The sequence below is a fragment of the Pithys albifrons genome, chromosome 2 (genome assembly GCF_047495875.1).
Source record: "Pithys albifrons albifrons isolate INPA30051 chromosome 2, PitAlb_v1, whole genome shotgun sequence".
Lineage (NCBI taxonomy): Eukaryota > Metazoa > Chordata > Aves > Passeriformes > Thamnophilidae > Pithys > Pithys albifrons.
The window spans coordinates 118,697,354-118,719,933 of NC_092459.1; the positions used below are offsets into that span (position 1 = coordinate 118,697,354).

The 22,580-nt window shown below is 44.8% G+C and overlaps 1 protein-coding gene across 5 annotated transcripts in view; it reads left to right on the top strand.

The window, feature by feature from the left end:
• The window catches only part of RIN2 (Ras and Rab interactor 2), a 60,191-nt gene that overhangs the window by 18,977 nt on the left and 18,634 nt on the right, over positions 1-22,580 (top strand). For 4 of the 5 annotated variants that reach the window (XM_071547590.1, XM_071547589.1, XM_071547591.1 and 1 more), the window contains 6 exons: positions 6,364-6,458; positions 13,229-13,421; positions 13,782-13,893; positions 15,679-15,751; positions 17,295-17,386; positions 20,348-21,436. In XM_071547590.1, the coding sequence (XP_071403691.1) occupies positions 6,364-6,458; positions 13,229-13,421; positions 13,782-13,893; positions 15,679-15,751; positions 17,295-17,386; positions 20,348-21,436 (1,654 nt within the window). The remainder of the gene's footprint in view (positions 1-6,363; positions 6,459-13,228; positions 13,422-13,781; positions 13,894-15,678; positions 15,752-17,294; positions 17,387-20,347; positions 21,437-22,580) is intronic. The other variant, XM_071547593.1, reaches the window with a different exon arrangement.

Sequence of the window (22,580 nt, forward strand, 5' to 3'; positions counted from 1 at the left end):
ACACAGCAGAGTTCTGTAGTTTTAGAGAATTTGTTTGAGGTGCTAAACTCTCTGGACTCTTCATACCCTGCAACTGATGAGTGCTCAGAGACAGCAAGTTTATTACTTGCTGGAAGGAAGCAAAGATGGAGTTAGTCTTGGGTAATTCTGAGAGTACAGAGGGAATCTGCAGTGAAGCAGGGGATTGAATATATTTGTCTGATAATGTTCCTCTTTACTGAATCATCCTCCTTCTCATCAAGGTGTTCCAATCTTGACTGAACTGCCATCAGAGTACACCAAAAGAGCTTTTTTTTTCCAAAACCAAGCATGGCATAAAACTTTTTTGCTTACTGATGAGTAAGACACTGAACCATGTCAGTGGCCTTGAGAATTCACAGCTCACTGTGCAAAAGAACCAGAATTTGCAGCCATGTATCAAACCCCTTGCTTGTCCTCAGACATTTGCTCAGGAGCAGGAGCAGCATCCCCAGCTGGGCTCGGCCCTCCTCACACAGGGTGCCCTGGAAGGGTGGCCACGTTATGCTTATCAAAACAGGAAGGAAGAGAGAGGATTCCAAAGAGGATGCAGGTCTACAGAAAGAATGAGAAATGAGATGCTGGCAGGAAGGGGGGCTGGTAAGTGCTGAGACTCATTTGTCCAGTCTGATAATGATCTTGCTATCTTCAGCCTGGGTGTCCATGCCAGATTAGGAGCACTGGTCTCACCTTTTCCTCTCCAGCTGCTGTAAATCTCAGGACTTGGAAACATCTGCAGGGTTGCCTTGGCTGTCTCCTCCAGGGCACTTTCACAAAGATGGCAGTTCCATCAGTTCTCTGTGCAAGCTTACTGACATTTCAACACAAAAACCGGGAATTCAGTTGTCATGCAGTTTTTTCTAAAAATGTCCTGAAACGGACATCAAATCCAAGCCGCCTGTTTTCCACTTGGAGACAGGAAGCTCTTCATCAGTCAGTGAATAAGAAGAGCTGCCTTTAGCTGGGCTGCTGGGATGGGCACTGTGTGCGTCTGGTCCTGGGCACGTGCCTGCCCTGCTGGACAGCAGTGACAGGTGTGTTGGCAGAGCAGCTTCACCGAGGTGCCTGGAGCCCCTTGGGACTGTGTTGCCTCTGGGGAACACACTTGCTCTTGTTTCTGCTGCTTCTGTGGCATTCTGAAAGGTGCAAACCAAAGCTGGGCTGCGTGTGCTGTGGTGGCAGAGCCCGGGGTGCTGCAGTGCCGTATTTGTGCTCTCTATGTGGGAGTGGCAGCCCTGCCAGCTTCCAAAAGCTCAGCTCAGTCTTGCTGAATGGAGAATCAATTGACAGTATGCAGAGTGGGGTGCATTATGAAAGGAAATGTTGTGGTTTAAGATGTTTGCATTTCATTATTTTGGCCATGGATATTAGGAATGTAAACAGTTCATGGTATTTGGTAATCTAATATTTAGGGTAGGTTTGGTTAGGGAATACTGTACTGGGCTCCTATGGGAGTTCATGCTGTCTGAGTCATGCTTATTATTTGAGTTCACAGTGGTTACACTGCAGGTTCTTTTTAACCTACAGAGCAATGCTTTATCAGAAATAAATTCCCAAGGGAAATCATCAGACACAGAAATGGCTGTTCTGTCATGTTACATAAGAGCTCATTTTAATTTTGTTTCTTTAGAAATTGGTAATAACTAACCACTTGAGGAAACAGTTAACCACATGAGAAGATGTCATACTTGCAAATGCATTTCATTTCTTTTCAAGTAAACCTCCTCTTTCTGTAGCATAGCAAGGTAGTATCTATTTCATAGTCCTGAATAGCCTGCAACAGATTTTTTCCAAGTCTTTGGGTTCATGTGTGCTGTTTCACACTAACAGTGACTTCTGTATCTATCCATGTCAGTTGTTTTTTTCCTTTGGAAAAGGCCTCTTACCATCTTGGTTTCAAATCTGTTGAAACAAGTGGATGAGTTTTCCCATTATTTCCAGCCAAATAGGTATCACACTCTTTGCAAATAGAGAAACCTGTTTGAAGAATTCCAGTATTCTTAGCCTTGCTCTTAATATGGCAGAGCCTTCTGCTGGTGCTTGTTTTCTCAGGGTTGGAGCTGATAACAGTGCATAGCCAGGATCCTTCCTGCGTTCTGTAGGAACATGTTACTCACAGCTCCTCTTGTTTGGTGCTAGTCAGGCATGTATAACCTCCAGAAGTGTCACTGATCCTAAATGCTTTGGAAATTATGTCAGAAAACATGAGTACACCTTATGTTATTTGAGAAAATGATTTGTCAGGTGCTGTTGTAACAGTTACTTGCAAGAATAACCAAATGATTCAAATCTGTAAGACTTTTTTTCTTTTTTTACAATCAAGAGAAGAGTAACTTTTTCACCATTAAGAAGAATATAAGGAAAAGTAGTTGGAATTTGCAGGAAATATTGGTGTTTTATTTTAGAAGAAAATGAGGGGTTTTTCCTAAGGATAAATGTTTGATTTCAGGTGGGGTACAGGGTGGAAGGTGATAAGTCACTGCTGGGTTGTGAAGCGTGTTCTGTTTACTTTGATGCCCCACTTGGCCTGGTTTGCTTGTCCAGGATGTGCTGACATTTCATAGACTAAGGAAAGACTGCTTTGTCATGAAGGGTGTGTAGTACACAGGAGAAATTTGACCTGTAGAATAGAATGTGGGCATAAGACTCCTTGAAATGGGCCATTTTGTTGAAGTTCTTTTGAAAAACGAAAAAGTGAAATTGTTAAACACGGAAAAATTCCTCTCAGGAATGATAATTTCTCTTCAAGGCAGGCATACAAATTAACAGAACTTAATATTACTTTGCTGTTAGTACAGCTTGGATTAGAGTTCTTTGCTGTAGTGTCCAGAAATTTTGTTTTCTAGGAGGGAGGGGGTTTTTTGCAATTGCTTGGTGTTTTTTGGGAGGGTTTTGGTTATTTTGCAGCTCAGGTCAAAGACCATTAACACAATTAAGTGAGTTAACAGCCAGAGAGCAACACAGCAAGTCATCCTTTCAGTGGTTCCACCACAGTCCCTTGAAGACAAGTAGATGATCCACTGCAGTGTGATTATTGTGAGGCTGGCTGTCTTTACAGTGCTGCGGGATGTGCTTTGGGTTTACCATGTTCCTGCACATGGAAGGAGCTGGGAGGTGATTGGTCTGTTCTCAGGCTGTCCCTGGCCTGCAGCAGGAGCCCAGACAAGGTGAGCAGTGCCTGTAGCTCTGGAGCAGAGTTATGTTGTGCTGCCTGTTGAGTGAGAGGTTTCTCAGCTGCCCTGAGCCAGCAGCGCAGGGCCCGGAGCTCCTGCCCACGGTGCGGCTGGTGCATGACATGAGTGAATCCTGCACGGTGTTTAACAGCGTGTCAAACCTCAGGCAGTGATTGCCATCACGGGGCCGTGTATTAACAGTCAGATATAGTCCCGTGGTGTAATGGTGAGCACTCCGTACTCTGATCACAAGGTCGTGAGTTCCAGGCTCCATGGAGACCGTACCGGGCAGTTAAATGCCTCCCTGCAATCCGATCCCGTCAGATCTCGGATGCTCAGCAGGGTCAGCCCCGGTTAGTACCGGGTGCTGTAGACAGTCCTGAGGACTTCACTGTCACCGTCCAAGCTCGCTCGGCCGTGGCAGATGGACCTTGGGACTTAAACGGTGGGGGGCCAGTTCTGTGCTGAGCCTCACCTAAAAAATCCACTGCGCAGGCTCGAAGGGCACACCCCCACCTGGGGAGAGCCCTTCCCAAATCTTCGTTTGCGAAGTTTGGCCATACATACATACAGTTGCAGATTGTTGTGAACCATCTATAATCTGCTCAGCTCAAATAAAAGTGGCACTTTGGAAAGGTTTTGGCAGAAGCAGAGTGGGTGCAGCAAGGAAGGGCTGTATGCTGCTTCAGTGCTTAGGAGATCAGCCAGTGCTACAAACCTCACAGACAGTTAATTCCACTTTTCTCCTTCAGCTGCTGGAGAGACTGGGAGGATTGCTGATAAACCTGCTGCTTGGAGGCTAATAAGGAAGGAGGAAGCCTAGTTCTCAGTGTGGGTGGAAGGAGAAGGACATTGCATTAATTTGAGTCCATCTACTTCTTAATCTAAAGGTTCAATTTCCTGGCATTGAAGTCAACTAAAATTTGCAAGTTTTGTGTTTGTGTACTTGAAAAGGGGCCAAATTGAAACATGTAGCTCCGGAATGGAGAACAGAAAATGTAGGTGACATGTATGTAAAGATACATAAATAAAGGTATGAAGAATAAGGGATTCAAAAAAGCAGATTGATGACTCTGCCGGGCAGTTAACAAGGTATTTTAAGGGTCTGAAATGAAAACGGCCTCATTCTAGCAAGACTAATGGGACAGCAGTGCCATGTGTATTTTTCACCATGTCAGTGTGGGGTCTGGGTTCATCCATTTTGCTACAGGAGGGATGAATTTACCTGTGCTTGGCTGCACTCAGTGGAGTGCCCCGCTCTGGCAGGGCAGTGTGGGTCCTTCCCTGCCCCGCGGTCAGGAGGGCATCGCTCCCATCGCCGCGGTCAGGAGGGCATCGCTCCCATCGCCGCGGTCAGGAGGGCATCGCTCCCATCGCCGCGGTCAGGAGGGCATCGCTCCCATCCCCGCGGTCAGGAGGGCATCGCTCCCATCCCCGCGGTCAGGAGGGCATCGCTCCCATCCCCGCGGTCAGGTGGGCATCGCTCCCATCCCCGCGGTCAGGTGGGCATCGCTCCCATCTGGCTGCCCCGCGGTCAGGTGGGCATCGCTCCCATCGCCGCGGTCAGGAGGGCATCGCTCCCATCGCCGCGGTCAGGAGGGCATCGCTCCCATCCCCGCGGTCAGGAGGGCATCGCTCCCATCCCCGCGGTCAGGAGGGCATCGCTCCCATCCCCGCGGTCAGGAGGGCATCGCTCCCATCCCCGCGGTCAGGAGGGCATCGCTCCCATCCCCGCGGTCAGGAGGGCATCGCTCCCATCGTGCTGCCTCGTGGTCAGGAGGGCATCGCTCCCGTCCCCGCGGTCAGGAGGGCATCGCTCCCGTCCCCGCGGTCAGGAGGGCATCGCTCCCGTCCCCGCGGTCAGGAGGGCATCACTCCCATCCCCGCGGTCAGGAGGGCATCGCTCCCATCTGGCTGCAGGGACTCAGGGCTGTTGGAGAGTCAGCCGTGGAAGGTCTTTGCAGTGCCAGTGGGGCAGGCATGGCTGGGAGCTTTGATGTTAACAAGCCTTTATGGTGTGGATAATGGTAATTCACTCACTCAAGGTTGTCAGGTGGTAAGCAGAAGCTAAAACTTCTTTTAAATTGATTGGAATAAAACTTCTTTTAAATTGATTGGAATAATGCTGCACAGCAAGGGAGAGAGTGAGTGTCTGAGGTAAACTTCCACCAAAACAATATAGGAAAATGATGCCCACAGTTCTCTGAAAGCTCTGCTGTGCCCTGAGGGGCACTTGGGATCACGTTCTGTGAGTGACTGTGCAGAGTGTTCTGACTTGGCCTGGAAAGCTGTTTGGCTTCGTGTGCCAGTGTTTCTGTTTGCTGTGAGCTGCAGGGGTGCTGGTAGAGATCCATGCATCGCTGCAAACCTTCTCATCAGGTTGTGTCCAGGCAGCAGAGAGTGAGCCCTGCCAGGGTTTATGTACTGTCATGGTGCAGCAATCAAGCAACTTGATGCATTGGCTGCAAAGAGTGTTCAAGACAGCATGGCTTGCAAACTTTATGGTTGGTTTCTGCTCAAGAAAATATTTCCCAGAACTCTGGTTAGCAAATTCTTCCTTCCTCAGGATACAGCCCTCATGCTGATTTTGCACAGTTGAAAATTAATTTTTTCCCTCATGCCCAGAATTAGGATGGTGTTCCAAGTGTTACAGGCAGTTCTCTTTTAATTGAATTGTTCTGTTCAAGTGGAGTCCAAAACCTAATGTGAAGAGCAGCCACTGATTCCCTTCTTGCTTTGTTGCTTTTCATCCTCCACAGTATTGCAATGCTGGCTTAGTGCCCCTTCTGAAATAGAACTTTAGCAGATGGAACTGTTCTAATTATATTTTTTCTTTTTATTTGAGAAAGTCAATGCTAGAAACAGTTGAATAATTTAGTTCTTGTAAGTTGTTGTATAATATGTAGAGGCTGCAAATTTAATACATGTAAATAAAAAGGCTGGGCAGTCTGGGAGGTTTTGTACTGGCACAAATCAGGAATTATTCTTCCTCTGAAAACTATTGTAAGTGGCCCCAACCCTTACATTTTCCTTTGCAAGGGGAAGTCCAAATAGGATGAGGTTTTGCCAAAAAAAAAAAAGTTTGTAATCTCTGGTGACTAAATTTGCCCCGGGCTTCTTTTCCACGCCTCTTCCACTCACTTGATGTCATACTATTTTTGTCCCTTTCTAGCTCATTGACACAATTGCCTCAGAAATCGGAGAACTGAAACAGGAGATGGTACAGACAGATCTCAAAGTGGAAGATGAATCTGCTGATTTGAAAAGGTGATTAAAATGTTTATTTTCACAGTTCCTGAAGGTGCACCTTGACAGGAATGCTTTCATTGTGCTCTCTTCTTGGGTGACTTTGGTCCTAGCACTTTTCTTCCCAGCAGCAGCATAGGGGGTGTAGGTAATGCTGCTTCTGATCTGAGGAACTGGCCTTTGTGCAAGAGATTCTCTTGTCCTGTGTAGTTGCCTTCATATCTTCTAATAGCAACTCAGCTGCACTTGGACTTGCTCGTTAAAAACTTTGGATACTGATGAATGTCTAAGGCAGGAAACTGCCAACACCATTCCCACTGTGTGTGGCAGAGCTTTGCTTTCATGCTGTAGGGACAAAATGTCCATTGCTTCAAGTGGCTCTGTGAAGATTCACCATATAGTGACATGATTTATTTATATTCCAGGTTAGAGGGTACAATATTCACTATTATGAGCTCATGCATGTGTGGGTTATGTGTTTAACTTACATATGGGTAACTTGCACATAAAAAAAAAATGGGTGGGGCATTTCCTTAACCTCAAAATTATTTGATACGTATTAGAGTGAGGATCAAATTTCTCACTTTTTAAAACTGATCATACCGCATAGATGTGGACTGTGAAAATTTATAATGTTGAACTTGTACCTTTAAGTGGTCAGAGTGGGACCTCAGCATTTTGGATTTGCTGTGGCTGAACATCTGTTAAATTGGCATCTGGTGGATAATCAGTATTTTAATAATTGTTTTAACAAAAGTACAAAACTGTATTCTCACCTGAAATATTTGATGGAAGAGGAAAGCAACACACGTGGGTGTTGTGTTCTATCCGACTGCCTGGTCTGGGCCAGCTCTGGTGCTGGGGGGCTTTGTTCTTCTGGCAGTGAGATAATCAAGTGGGGAATTGTTATTTAGAATTACATCCAAGTTTTTAGGTTTTTTTCTTTCTATGAATTCTGTTGAAATCTGCTAGAACTTACTACGAAATCTGTATCAATTATTGCAATGAAACATCGAGCAGCGCATTTGTTGTCCAAGTGGTAAAGAATGTAAGACATTTGAACCAATGAAAGTCCTTGGCTATGGCCCTGGTTGCACATTATTCAAGTTCTAAAGCTTTTGAGAGCACAGTTCTCTTACAGTGACAGGAAGGAAACTTTCTTAATTTTGGTGGATTCAGCTAATTAATGTCAGCGATCATCAGCTAATTTTCATTTAAGAAAAGGCTTTACTGTATGTTTGAATACACCACATGCATGAAAGGTTCTGATCTGCTGGTTCTGGAATCTTGGTGGAAGCACTTAGCTAGAAACAGTCAATTAAACCTCTATTTTGGAGATCATGGGGATTTTTTTACTGATTTTTAATGGATTTTTAAGCTGAATTTGTTAGTCTTGAGTACAAACTGTATTTTGATAAAAGTATGTAAGTAAGGCTAACATAAGAAAGTGAATAATGCAATTTCCAGGACTACTTAACTGAAGTTAATTTCACATTGAAATAATAACCATAAAAAATCATTCTTTTCTGCCACTTTGAGATGATAAATGTAAAATATGAAATCTGAATAAATGAGCTAATGTCAAATTTTCCATGACTGTGTAATTCTGCACTATGTGCTTCTATGTAAGGAAGAGATTGTATCAAAGTTTTGTAATTTAGTTGTGCACGGTTGTGTTTATATAGAGCTACAGAGCAAGATTACAGTAATTTTAACCACAGTTCTCCAGAGTTCTTGTTTAAACTGGACACCTCACCAGGCTGTGTTTAATCATAACTTTATTTCTTTGTAGTTTATTTAAAGCTTGGTAATTAATGCAGTTTGCTCTTGTTATTGTGTTATTGTGTGTTGGTCTCTTGATATGACCTTTGGATTTGCATCTAGAGAAATGTGAGGTAGATTTTCCTTACTCATTTTTCACCATATCAGATATCAACAGACACCCAGAGTGTTTTTTGAAAGGCAGTGGTTGTGAGACCTCTCAACTGGGTTCAGAAAACTAAGTACATGAAATGGTGTGTCTGCCACTTCAGGGTTCTGGTGTGGATATTTTTGTGGTTATGTGGTAACTTTCAGATTTATCTGCCTCCTCCCAGTCTTGATTTGGGCTTATCTCCCCTTTTAATGTATATGGCCCAAGTAATAAGGAGTGATTCTAGGACTTAGAGCTTTGGCTTGTAAGCCTGTAAAAGCCTGGCAATAAAAAAAGCTTACAAAAATGTGTTTTAAGGGAGTGCCCACACTGTATTTCAATATTCCACCGTGTTTAATGCCTGGACTTTTTTCCAGTGCAGACATTTATCTCGGTAATGCACATGAGCAGAGGTGTCAGAAAAGGGCACGAGCGGGACAGATTTCTGTCCCATTCTGTGCTGGTGACCTTTGGGATAGTGACAAGTGCCCTTCTGCTTGCAGAGACAGCCCAGGGGCACATGGGATGTGGCAGGTGGCACCCGGGGGATCTTTCAGGGGGCATTCAGTGTCCCTCGAGGGCACTGGGACCCCTGTGTGGGGCTGCCCCTGCCCTTCTGTAGGCAGGACTGGCTGGTTCTGGGCTCTCCAGGGCGTCTGGGGCCTGGGAGATGGTCCAGGGGTGCTTTGGCGGCGGCAGCAGCAGCAGCGGCAGCTCCTCATTCCCCTCCCGCTCTGGGACTGGGACAGGAGGAAGGGCAGAGCTTTGTTCCCTCCCTCGTGTCTGGCACTGCACAGCCCTCACTCAGCCTGTGTCTTTGACAGCAGTTACCACTATAGAGGCATCTCCTGTCTCTTGCACAGGGAATTGCTTCTGGTATTGCTGACAAGGTAGGCAACTATTCAACAGCTCTTCCCAGCAGCTTTGTCCTGTTCTTTGGCTGTGATGGGATGCAGGAGGAAATGATGGGCTGGCTGGGGAGTGGAGGCTGGTGCTCGGCAGAGGCTTTAGGTGGCCCCCAGTTGCTGCTCAGTGTGGCTCTGTAGGCCAGGCTGTGGGATTCAGACTGCTGGATTGCAGGATTTACAGCAATCCAGGCACTTCAGCACTGGGGACTTAAACTGGCTTGCCTGTGGGATGGTTAAACTTCGGGGGACTGGTGCAAGGTTCCCATCATGAGCAAGGATCATCCTGGTTACAGGCTTCAACCTGTTCCTTGTCTTTTTCCACTGAGAGCTGAGTCTAATCAGGATGCAGCACTGCATTGTTTACCTTGGCACTTGCCTCTGTTTACTTCCCACATGCTTACGGGTTTTCTCAAGTCTAAGGAAACTTGTGTGAATCATGTGTTTTCAGTTCATGGTCAGTTGTGTTGAAACTCCTTTCCCACCCAAGAGGAACCAGTGTAGCACCCCTGCATCAAAGCAGACCCATCTGGAAAGGCTGGTTTGTGTTTCACTATTGAGTTTAATGTGACTTAGATTGTCTTTTATCAGGAGTCTCTGTAAAAAAACACCACAAACCAACCACCTCCCAACCCAAAAGTAAAACCAGAAGAGGAATTTAGTTGTTGCATAATGTACAGCATTTTTTGCTAGCAAGTTCTTGTTCTGCACAGTTGAATTCATCAGTGGGTCATGAGGAATTCAAGTAGTTGTTCTTTCCATGGAGTTGTTTCCAAAGTAATTACACACACATCGCAGTCCCAAATAATTTTACAGTCTAAGTCTAAGACATGACAGATTTCAAGAACTCCCCTGTGTCAGGGTTTGACTGTATGTCTAATGCCCAGATCATTAATAAAAAGATTTTAAGAATAAAATCCCAACTGGGACCATGATGCTCAGTAGTGCTAGGCCACTGTAATAGGCTATCAGAACAGACCAGTGGGCTCTTAACTGCGTGTGCCCCCCGACCTTGGGAAGCAGCTTCTTGTAGGTTGTATGTGGTTTGTCAGATGTGGTTTTTCCAAACTATGCTCTTTCCAGGGTTCACCAGGTCTGATCTTTGCCTCCTTCTTTATTTGGGAATAGGAAATATTTGTTAAGTGTTGCTTGTTCCTGTTTACCACCCCACAGACTGCAATAACATACTAGTGCTGATCTAGCAGAGTTGCAATGAGGTCGTTTGAACCATTAGTGTTTAGAAGTGGCAGAAATTCTTTTCATGATCAGATATTCATAACCTTTGGCTTATTTCTTGAGGGGGCAGAAGCAGCTGCAACAAGGAGGTGCCTGTGTATCTAGGTCAGAGAGTTTCCTCCTTGGATCCCAACATGTGGAAGGGATTGTGCATGTAAGTACCTGGGGGTTCCAAAAACTTGACAGCTCAAGTTAATCTTCTGATTTACAGTGGGTTAGGGGGTGTAGGAGAACATGAAGCCAGTCATGCCAAAGAGGAGCATTGTGCCTCTCTGTACCTATAAAAACTGTTTCTATCTGCAGGTGGTTTTGTGGTAGCAAGCAGTGCCAGGCATTCTAGCTTATGCCAGTTGTGCACTTTCTGTTACATGTGATGTAGCTTTCTTCTGTAGGCAAAAATCCTTTCCCTCTTGGATATACACCCTCTGCAGCACGTTTTGTTTTCGCCTCCAGACCAAGGCATAGAAGTCGTTGGTGTTCAATTAAACCTTGCAGCCAGTGGTGGTGTGTGACTTGCACTTTGCCACAGCTCCCATTGTTTTGTAATGTGGCTGACTGACACTGAAGTTGAGTGGAAAGTTTCTGAGCAATATTTACTGGAGATACAGCTCGTGAAATCACTTTGTGGTTCATGATTTGACTTCTGTGGAGATTCACACATTACGACACTGGGTTCTGGTTGGAAGGAGAACCCAGAATCCCTCCTGGGCAGTTTCAGAACCCTGTCAGCACTGATGTAAACAGTACTTCCCTTCTGCATGCAATGTGTTTCTGTGTATTTTGTGCCCCTTGAAGGCATATTAGCAGTTACTAAAAGCTTCTGGCACCTGTAGGCTGGAGGTCATCATGTTTTAGATGCCTGCAAATCTAGAGAGTGTCACACTATAAATAAGCAAACTGAAAGAGGAAAAGAGAAAGTGAGGCAGAGGCTGGTAGTGGTGATTAATTCAGGTAATGAAAAGTCCAATGATTGTGCCTGTTCTTATCTCATAAGACAGTGAAAGTTCTCCACTCCATTTACTTTCCTTTGTAGCCCTATCCAGAGATAGTGCAAGTTGCTGACCAAAGCTAGAAAAAAGCAGTGTGGTGGTTTGGGGGATTTTGTTGTTTAGTTGGTGGGTTTTGATTTGATTTGGTTTTGTTTCTTTGGTGTGGTTTTTAGGGGGCTTTGAGGGGGATGGGTGGGTTTTCTGTTTGTTTAAGTATTCAGTCTTTCTGTGCTTGTGAATTCTGCACCCACGTTTCTGGGTGCAGCAGCTGGCACAATGCAGCTGGTAAGTGCTGTCAGTGGTGCTCATGGCCTGTCCCAGGCATGAGGTTCTGAGAGCTGCAGTCAATCAGCAGTGGGGAAGTGGAGCTGCATTGCCCTCTGCCGTGCAGGGCCTGCTCTGCCTCAGGCAAGGCCTGTAGGGCCCACACCTTCCCTCTGTCTGACAGCTCAGGGGGTCAGATTCGAGCTCGCAGGCTGGGTTTGGCTGTGCCTAAATATTGTCATCAGGAAGCTGTTCCTAGAGGAACTGTTGTAGTGATTCCAGCACTGGGAGAATCACAGGATGTACTTCTAGTTCAGAAATGAGGAATTTGAACCAGCAACACACATGCAATTTTATTGGGTGTACTGTGTTATATGAATGATAGTGTAGCTTTGCACAACAAATGGAGTTCCTAAAGTATTCTGGTTGTTTGGATTTTTAATAACAAATATTTGTAGCCTTGAAGAACTGTTCTTCATGACTCAATATAGCAGTAACTTTAGATGTCCTGCCACAAATAAATTTTAACTTGTTTTGCCACCTTTGCACCTTAGCTTAACCTTTATTTCTCGTGAGGTCAATCCAGAGCCAAAGGAATTAGGAGCATAAATATACAATTCCTTACTTGCTTCTGATCCTGGGCATTGATTACTAAACTGTGAGTAAGGAATCTTTCATGGCAAATGGCAAAATGTAAGGATTTACAAATTCTAGCACGAGGACTGTAAAAAGTAACTACCACTTACAAGGATTTCTTGGGCAGGGTTATTTGGGGGATTTACCATGTTTTCTTGTTATCTCTCTTGCCTCCTCCCACTCTCTTTCTTTTCTCCTGGCTGTGGTCTCTGACCAGTCTTTAGCAGAGGGGAGCAGAGATGGATTTGCAGCTGTGAAGGCAACAGAGCTGCTGACCAGAGACAGGAGTCTGGGGATAAGATGAAGTGGTGCTGGTTTGTGGGCTCCTGTTGTGAAAAGGGACCAAGTCCTTGTGTTTGTTGCAGGGATTGCCAACAGGCAGTGGGTTGCTCCACTGTCAGAGGATTGAACAGATTTTGCTGGCAGGCATAATAGAGAAAGACTTCTGTGGGTTCCAGCATTTGCAGTCTGTCTGGGAATAAAAGAGTTTGAATTGCATAAATACCCTTGAAGAGAAGTTTTTCCAAATGTAAGCATAGCAAAGAAGGCAAGTGAAATGTTCAGGTAGTCACATACTTGCATACAACTTTATCTGAAGTGATTGCTGTATTTCTGCAACCTCACAGAAGAGTGCTAAGGCTTATCCTAAAGTTGGCTTTGAATTGAGAACCTAGAAAGAGAATTTTTGTGTATGCTAAACATATGAATTCTCAGTAGGAGAAATATCAGTCCAGTGTACCAGCCAGTGCCATTAGCTTTGTGATGGTTCTGTTTGCTGAACTGAACAGGACATTTGCGTTCATAGGAGGTAATCACATCTAGTAATTTTTTTTTATTAATTTTCCACAGTCTAATAAAGGAAATGGATAATGTTTCTCCTGAGAAAAATGATGTTAAAAGCTGCCTCCGGGACTCTGGATATGACAGCCTGTCCAACAAGCTGAGCATATTGGACAAGCTCCTCCATACTCACCCTGTGTGGCTGCAGCTTAGTCTGAATGATGCTGAAGCCAAGGAAATTCTGCAGGCCCAGCCTCCTGGGGTAAGAGGTTACACTTCATATTCTCTGATGTAAGTGTGGAAAACAAAAAAAAAGATTAATCAAAACCCCAGAAACAAGGCTAGGGATTTGTTGTGTGTCCAACTGGAGTACTCAGAGAAGAGCACAGTGTACTCGGTGTCATGTCTGTGTTATACAAGGAGGAGATGCTTTTTCTAAGTGTTCTGCTGCCATTTTATGACAAGGTGTTGCACCTGATACAGTAACGACCGAGTGAAATTCCATTGTTTTCTGTAGATCAGACATCATGAGGTTGCTCTGGTTCCTTTTATCTGTAACCTGTCTCTATCACAGCATCTGTAATCAAGGTGAAACCATGTCTCTTTGCCTTCCCCGCAACAGATATTTCTGGTTAGGAAATGTGCAAGGCTGCAGAAGAAAGTCATCTCTCTGCGTCTGCCCAGCGACTGCAGGCCATGCCTGAAAGAATTTGCCATCAAAGAAAGTACATACAGTAAGTTGTGAGTTACATACCTCTCAGCTGTTTGTTACAGGCTTTTCCCTGCGGAATGACGGAGTACTTGGCCTGGGGAACACACAGCAAAAGACACCCAAAGTCACACAAATCATGTCATGGGCTGCCAGCAGCGCTGTCTGCAGTGTCTGGGGGTGGGTTGGGCACGTCTTGGAGGAGGGAAGATGGGAACGCTTCAATCTGTGCTGGAACTGGAATGTTTGCTTTGTATACCTGGGTGAATCCAGGATTCGTTGGGTCTTATGGGTATTTATCCTCTGTACAAACTTTGTATCTTCTGTAGAAACACAGTCTATAAGCATGTCTGCTGTCAGTGAAACGTCCTTGCGTTTTCTTGGACTTGGAGGACTGTGCTTGGATGTATCTCTGGCACAAGCTCTCTCTGTTTACAAATTTGGGTGCAGCTGTTGTTTTGGGGTTTGTTTGTTTTGAGGGTTGGTTGGTTGATTTCTTTTATTTTTTTTTTTAAGTAATAGTTTCAAAGGGTTAAAATCCACCTACCTGCTTCTGTTGCAAAATCAATGTTTCTCTTTTTTAGTTTCATCTATGTATGTACTGTCCTTTTTAGTAGAAATGAGCAAATGTTAGCACTCCAGGGGGGTTTGAATCAATAATGCCATCATATCTTTAGAGGGAGGGCATGAAAAATCTGTTTGAGATTTAGGAATGAGAAAAAGGAAGCTGCAGCTGGTGAGTGTACGTGGTGCAGAAACTGCAAGTGGAACTAATGTTTCATTTTAACAAGAAAGTGAAAACTGGAGAAAATTGGCAACAATTTCAGTTAAACTTCCCCGAAACAAAGGGTCTGTAATTAACTTTTATTTCTATTAGTAAACTGACACAGTTTCAGTTGAGTTTTTCTTTGTTTCATCTCTCCCTTGTCTGCTCCCAGCAACAATTAATTCCATGTGTCTGGTTTTGGCTCCAGGTACAAGCAAGGTGAGCAAAGAGAAGAGAAAGTTATCAATAATAGTTGATCTAAGTATGATCTAAGGCTCTGTTTGTAGGCTTGTTATACTAATGAATTCCCTCTCTTCCATCTAGAAAATAAAATAATATTTTATTGTCTTCTGTGACTCAAGTTTTTCCACAAGGGGGAAGTATCTACTGAAAGTTTTACTCACCTGTCACAGCTGAGGTTTTAACTGTAGGTGGGGATCAGAACATTTGCCTTTCCTGAGCCCACTCCCAGGTCACCTGCGTGCTTGCTGTCTGCACTGTTAGTGTCTCTCAAAGAAATCCCTTTTTTGGACACATAAATGACCAGGTTGACCTGCACTTGGGTGTAAAAGTTGGAGAAAAGGTTGGTACCTGGTTTAAATTTTCCTCTGGTTCCCAAGCAGACTTTATAGTCAGTAGCACTGGAATCTTTGTGTAGAGGAGCGAGCTTTACAGCCTGGAGTCCTGACAGAATTCTGTGTTTGCTGCTCGCTGAGAGGTCCTGCTGAGGTATCCAAAGCCACTGTGTGGCCCTTGGCTTTCCCCACCAAGCCTGGGAGTCACACTTAATCTGTTTCATGAGAATTAGACCATATGCTTGGAATACAAAAGCAAACTGTCCACCAAGATTTTCAGTGTATTTTTGAAAATGCCTTCAGCAGAGACATGTGCTCCTCCACAGAATTGTTTTTCCTTAATCAAACAGTAACTAGTTTAAGGATGAAAACTTACTCAGCTTATGCCAAAATGTGAGATGGGTTTTATTTTTTCTAAGAAATGGTGGATTAATGTGTGATTCTTTCTCTCTTGTAACTTTCTTTGCAGCATTTTCCTTGGAGGGGTCTGGAATAAGTTTTGCTGATTTATTCAGACTCATTGCCTTCTACTGTATTAGCAGGTGAGATGGTGTTACGTTCTCAGTCATGTCTGCTGGACTTTATTCAAAAAGAGAGTCTCAAGGACTTGGTTAAGCTGGATATTTATGTTGCCAATTACAAATATTCCTGGGTAGCCTTAGAAGGTAATGGAAGAAGTAAGAGATGAGGCTTGGAAGCAAGTGCCTCTGTCTTGTTGGGAGGCTGCTCTGCTGTCCCTGCCCAGCTGCGAGGTGGTGCCAAGCTGAACTTTACCTGATATCTTGTAATCCTTTCTTACGTGCTCTGTAACTCATTTAAGAACTATAAGCCAGCTTGCAATGCCCATTTCTCAGAATTGCTAGTAAAAAGAATTTTTGGACCATAATGGAAAAATGTCAGATCACAGTGTAGAATATGACAACTCAGAGGTGTGAATTTGAATTGGGAACAACAAACATGCCTTGTCAGCTTTCCAGTTTATGGTTGCCAAACTTGATTTCCAGGTCGTATGCAGAGAAAAAATACAGTCTTTGAACTGGGACCATGGTGATGATCTGTACTCTAGATTTTCTGTGGTACAATGTGGAATGTGTCTTTCAAATATGCATGATTTGAGTTTGAGTGGTGTTCTGAAATTGTTTTTTCAACAAGTTAACATACAGCATAGTGAATATTTATGTGATGAAGACTCACTGTCTGTGCTACAGCAGGTGGTTGACTTGTTCACAGCCTTAAAACCAAAATTCATGCTGACACCAGTTCTGTGTAAGGGTCCTGTGCTCCATTAGTTCTCATTTTGTCATAATTATGTTGGTGCTTCTACTACAGGTTTTGCAATTTAGCATGGTCTGCTTGGGGGTTTATTGGTACCAGTTGGGTAGGCAAGAGGTGTAATACTGGTTGGTGGTAGTGATTGTACATGTACATATGATTGGGTGGTTTTGTCCCTTAACATCTCTGTCTAAAAGCCTTTTACATAAGATTTGGCTTATGTTGTTCTTCATGCATCTCCCTTTGACAACATCCATTGAACGTCCAGTATACAATGAAGTGAAAGAAACCCCATTTAAAAATTAATTACAAAAACTTTCTTAAATGAAGTGTGTTTTCAGTCTATAACAGAGTAGCACTGAGACGTCCTAGCTTAGAAATTTTCAGAGTAGCTGCACAACTACTCATTTAATTTTTTATCTTGAAAACTGGAATTCAATTTTGAGAGCAGTCAACAGCTCATTCAGAAAATCAGATGCCTTGTTGAAGTGCTAAGGGCAGATAACACTTTTGCATCTCACAGATGTGCTTGTAGAAGACCAGGTGTAAAAGCTTCTGTTGGAAAGGCAGGAAATCCTGGATGGCTCTGTGAAAATGACCCTGGGGAGAGTCCTGGGTACTGCCATTTGCACCTTCACAGCACTTTCCAGTGTACCAACCTGGGGTTGGGAGTATTTTGACTGTGCTGTGTTTAAGGCTCTTACTACCTGCCACAGCTCAAGAAAATTATCCACTGCCAGTGTTGAAAACAAATGCTTTGAAAACTGTGGATGTTGTTGTGAAAACCATAACTGTTTTTCTCTTTGGCAACAGGGATGTCCTTCCATTCACACTGAAGTTGCCTCATGCAATTGCTGCAGCAAAGACAGAAGCTGAACTTGAAGAGATTGCTCAGCTTGGACTGAGTAAGTAGTTCTCTGCATAGATGTCCTTCCCTGTAGCACTCCTGTAAGCTTGAAAAAATAATCTGCATCAGTACAAAGTTCATATTGGTTAGTGATAATACAGACTTCATGTAGACAAGAACCTTCTTTTATTTGGGGAGGCCAAACCTTGTTCTGGCCAAATAGTGGTGCTCTTCCTTCCTTCTTTCTGTGTCTTCTGTGGTATTTTTGTTGGTGCTGTTTCCCTCTTCCTTCTCCTCTCCCCTCTCTGGCCAGCTCTTGGACAAAGGAGCTTGCTACCCCTGGTCCGAGGTTTGATGGTGCTTCTCCAAGCCCTGCTCATGGGCTCACACAGCAGGCACTGGCTGACAACTGACTGGAGCTGTGTGCGAGGACAGTGTAGGAACTGAGGGCCCGTCAGTAAAACTTCTGGTCAGGTTGACATGTCAACTTATAATGGTGAATTTTGAGACCAGTGGCTCCATGAAATGGCACATTAAGAAAAGTAGTGTACACATAGGACCTGCAGAGAGTACCCATGTGCATTACAGCAAAATGTTTAAAATAACAAAACCCAGTGCAAGGCCATGTCCTGCTGCTGCCAAGCACAGGTTCCTTGTCAAGCATACCTGGAGCTCACACGAGGTGCAAAGCCTGGCGGGATTTGAAACTGGGGCACCACCCAGATGAATCATTGAGCAACTCCTGCAAAGTGCTGAATGGCCTCATTTCCTTCTCCAGGAAGGGAAGGTTGACTGTCAGCAGTCTTTGTCCCAGTAGATTTTTTTAATCATCATGAATTTTGAAATGGATTCTCTCTAAACCAGAGTGTTAGCATGAGGCTCTCTAGAACTGGTTAGTGGGACTTTGCAGCAAAGCTGTACACACAGGGATGTATTGCACTGCTTTGCATTTTGATTTGATTTACAGGGGAGATAAATTTCTTCTGCCCTGCTTATCTGCAGGTTTAGGTAGTTAGATGAAAGTATAAATTATCATGGGAATAGAGGCAAATAGGGTACTGTTGAGGTCAGTGTTCAGACAGAAAAAAGAAAACAAAAGGTCCGACTGGGATACAGAGTAATGAAGACAGTGACACGTGGAAGCCTTAAAGTAATGTTGGGTGAGTTTTTTCAGAGAACATAATACATGGTGGTGTTGATCAAGCTCGCCCAGACTAACCATGCTCTCTTTGTCCTCGGTATCCCAGACCTCTGTGGCCACAGAATTAGTCTGTTTTTTCTTTAGCAAATACATTTGAAAGCTGAGGAGGAGGTTGATGGATCACTGTGGTTGCTGTATTTGAGATTAATTACCTGATACATACCAGATTAAGACCACAGTTTCTATGAGCAGAAGTTGAGATTTTGATGGAGTTTCGGGTGTCCATGTGTGAAAGAGCACACCAGGAAGTCAGCCCTTCAAAGCTGTGGACTCGAGAGGCCTAAAAACTCCCAACAGCTCTTCCTGTTACATGTGAGTTTTCTTTAAGCAACACATAAGCCCAGGACACTGTGGTGTGAACACAGAGGGTTGTGTCTCCTGCCAGAGCTCTGTTATGCAGTAGGCTCGGAGGGAGAGCTGCACAAGACAGGTCAACAGCATGTAGCCCAGCAAATGACACCAAGAAGAACTGGTGGTAAAGATTTCAAGGCTTTTGCCAACCTGTAAGATTTCATGTGCTGAACTTAAGATTCCTTCTCTGAACCTCTCTTGTGTTTCACCTTCAGCAGTGCTTGCTTACACCATGTGTGTTTGCAGCAGCCCACGTGCCAGGCACACTGGCCAGTCTGCTGAGAGATCTGCAGGCAGGATGTGAAGTCATGAAGCTGGGAAAACCAGCAACACTGCATGACTATGTAGAGAAACATGCCTGTGCCTATATATGCTCTCTAGCAGTGACCTGTGACCATGGGCTATTTCCTGTCTTCTGCCCTGTAGGCAAGATAGGCTCTTGGGCATGGATGTGTTGTGGATGCTTGGCATTCATGAGCTCGTGCCCAGGTGTCACTGTTTAATTGCCTCAAATGAGGCATCTTGACACTAAGGAAAGGGACCATGCCAAGATTGGCAGATTTCAGCAAAATCTCCCTCTTCTGCTGTTGCTCCTTTATTTCAGCATGACTGTTGTCCTCAGGGGCACATCTGATTTCCATTTTCATACCTTCAGGAGTAGATTCTCTTTACCATTGACGTGGTTGCACAAACATGCTGACGCTTTGCTGGGGCAAGTGCAGAGGCTGCAGCTGAAACTTGCTGCTTTAGAATAGGATTTCCACACTGCTGGTGTGGGGACTGCACATTGGGTCTATTTGATGGGCTGCTGAGTGTCCATAACCTCGGGCAAACTGTCCCCATGGCAAAGGCAGGGCTGCAGGCTGGTGCTCTTGGACACGCCAGCACTTGGTCTGCATAGCTGAAGGTGGTGTCTGCATCCACCACGGCAAAATGGGAACTGACTTTTCATATAGTTTCATTTGTTCACCGTGAGGAGAAACCAAACCAGGATTTTTGTTGAGTTTGCCATATGGGGCGTTCAGGTGGTGTAAATCTGCTTAAGTGTTACCTTCAATCAAGTGAGCTTATTTATACCAGCTGAGAATCTTGCCTTATTTCTCCTGAGATGCTCTCAAGTAGTTTATGTTCATTTTGGTCTCAAGCTGGTGAGAAGTCCCCTGTTACCAGTCTCCCATTCCTTTCTTTGACTCCGAGTTTAATTTTAAGCTTAGTTCAGTAGGCCTGTTGGAAGCTGTGCATTGGTCATGGTGTTTCTAAATGAGTAAGAGCAGCCACAGGAGTGCAGCGTGCGCTTACCTCTGGTGGTGCTTTAAGAGGTTCACTTGGAATTTTTTTTTCCCTTGGAATTAATAAAAGCTTGCCTGAATTTCTTAATACTTTAAATTGGTGTTGTTGAGCTGAATGTTTTCAAAGCCATCTGCATGCTGTTTTGCATTCTTACGTTAATGCAATGGTGATTTTCAGACTTCTGGAGCATCCTGGCTAACAACAACCCCCTGGATCCTTCACCTCCCTGCAGGCCTGTGCCTTTGGGCAGTGCTTGTAAAGACTCGCGCCAGCTCTGCCTTATAAATGGAGTGCATTCTATACGAACCAGAACCCCCTCAGAGCTGGAGTGCAGCCAGACCAACGGAGCGCTGTGTTTCATTAATCCCCTCTTCTTAAAAGTGCACAGCCAGGATGTCAGTGGAAGTCTGAAAAGGCAGAGCCCGAGAACTCAAGACGTGAATGGCACAGCGAGCCCTCGCTCTCCCCCGCCCCGGCCGCCACCTCCTGCTATTAATAGCAGCCTCACGAGCCCACAGCTTTCCAGGACTATAAAGCAGGCGAGCATGCCAGAAACAGCCAGCCATGAGAAGGAGAGAGGCTTGGATTCGCTGCAGAGCAAGCCAGTCCCGATTCCGCCCCCGCGGCTGAAGAAGCAGGCGGTGTGCGCCGAGGCCGCCCCTCGGCCCGGCTCGGGGTCTGTGCTCGCCGCTCCGGGTGAGTCCCTGGCCCAGCCGGCCCCAGCAGCTCCCAAACACACAGCCGCCCTCGCTGAGTCACACATGCCCTGGAATGGAGGCAGGCAGAGGCTGAGCGACATGAGCATTTCCACCTCCTCGTCTGACTCGCTGGACTTGGATCGGAGCATGCCGCTCTTCGGCTACGAGGGGGACACTGCCAGCAGCCTGGAGGATTTCGAGGGGGAGAGTGACCAGGAGAGCATGGCACCCCCTTTGAAGCCCAAGAAGAAAAGAAGCAGTTCGTTTGTTCTCCCCAAAATTGTGAAATCTCAGCTGCGGAAAGTCAGTGGAGTTTTCAGTTCCTTCATGACCCCTGAAAAGAGGATGATTAAGAAAATTGCAGAGATGTCCCGGGACAAACGCACTTACTTTGGGTGCTTAGTGCAGGACTATGTCAGCTTTCTCCAAGAAAACAAGGAGTGCCATGTTTCGAGCACCGATATGCTGCAAACAATTCGGCAGTTCATGACCCAAGTCAAGAACTACTTGTCCCAAAGCTCCGAACTCGATCCCCCAATCGAATCACTGATTCCCGAGGACCAAATAGGTAAGAGACGCTGTCCTGTGTTTTGTGGGAAGGTGAAAGTGTGTAATATCTGTTTACAGTGATAGTCTTTGTCCAGTTTGGAGAGGTGGGGCTGACTTTGCTAGTACAGCTTGACCCACCGAGTATTTGAGTTTTAAAACAACATCTCCCCCTCCCCGTCCGCTTTGAGTCCCCCTGTCAGCTTGGAAGAACTGTGCTACAAAGTTGTTCATAGTAAGTTATCCTCCAAGTAACAGCAACCCAGACTTTTCTACCTGTGTTTATTGCTTCTTTAGCTGCTGTAGTGGTAACAATAGAGAGTCCTTTATTTGCTGGCACACGTGTATTTTTGCCTGTACTGGGCTGAAATAATTCTCAATGCTTGGTCCAAACCTCCTGATTTTAATTGTGTGGATTTTAGCCATAGAACTAGAATTTATTCAGATCCAGAGGCATTTAAGAGCAGGGAGACATTTTGTAACAACTTACTTTTGAAATAAATCTCATTGTTTGAAACGTTTTTAGTCACTCCTGGCACAGCTGCACTGTCCCTACACTCGAAACTAAGGAAATGTAAGAGGTTTAGAAAACAAACAAATGTGTGCAAGAGAGAGAACCTCTAGTTTTCTTTACTTTTCTATTATACATACATGTTGATAAATGGTTGCAGATGAACTATATGCTTGATTATATGTTTTAACAACCCACAGAGACTCGTGTATCCAGAAAAGTGAAATCATTATTGTTGCATAAAATCTCACTGCCCCTCTCTTGCAGAGTCTGAGCAGTGTTTGTAAAAGTCTGTGAGCCACATTTAGGAGGTAAACATGCCTCAGGGCAGAATACTTTCCTTGTGAGCTCACTTGAGTCCTCATTTGTGTGTTTTTCTCCATACCCCAGTGTCCCAACAGTTGGCCCAGTGTAAAATTGGCAGATACTTTTCTCTCTGGGCCTAGAGAGTAATTTTATGTTGACATTCTGTCTGTCCTTGATCAAGAGGAAGTGTTCTCACATAACCTTAACTTCATTTACACAAAGTCAAGCAGAAGTCACAAGAACTGCTAAAGCAAATACAAAAATGTGAAAAGTATTCTCGAAACTGAGTCTCAGCTCACTGTGATAATAAAGACACTTACGTGGGTGTTACATAAAGAAAAAGCACCAG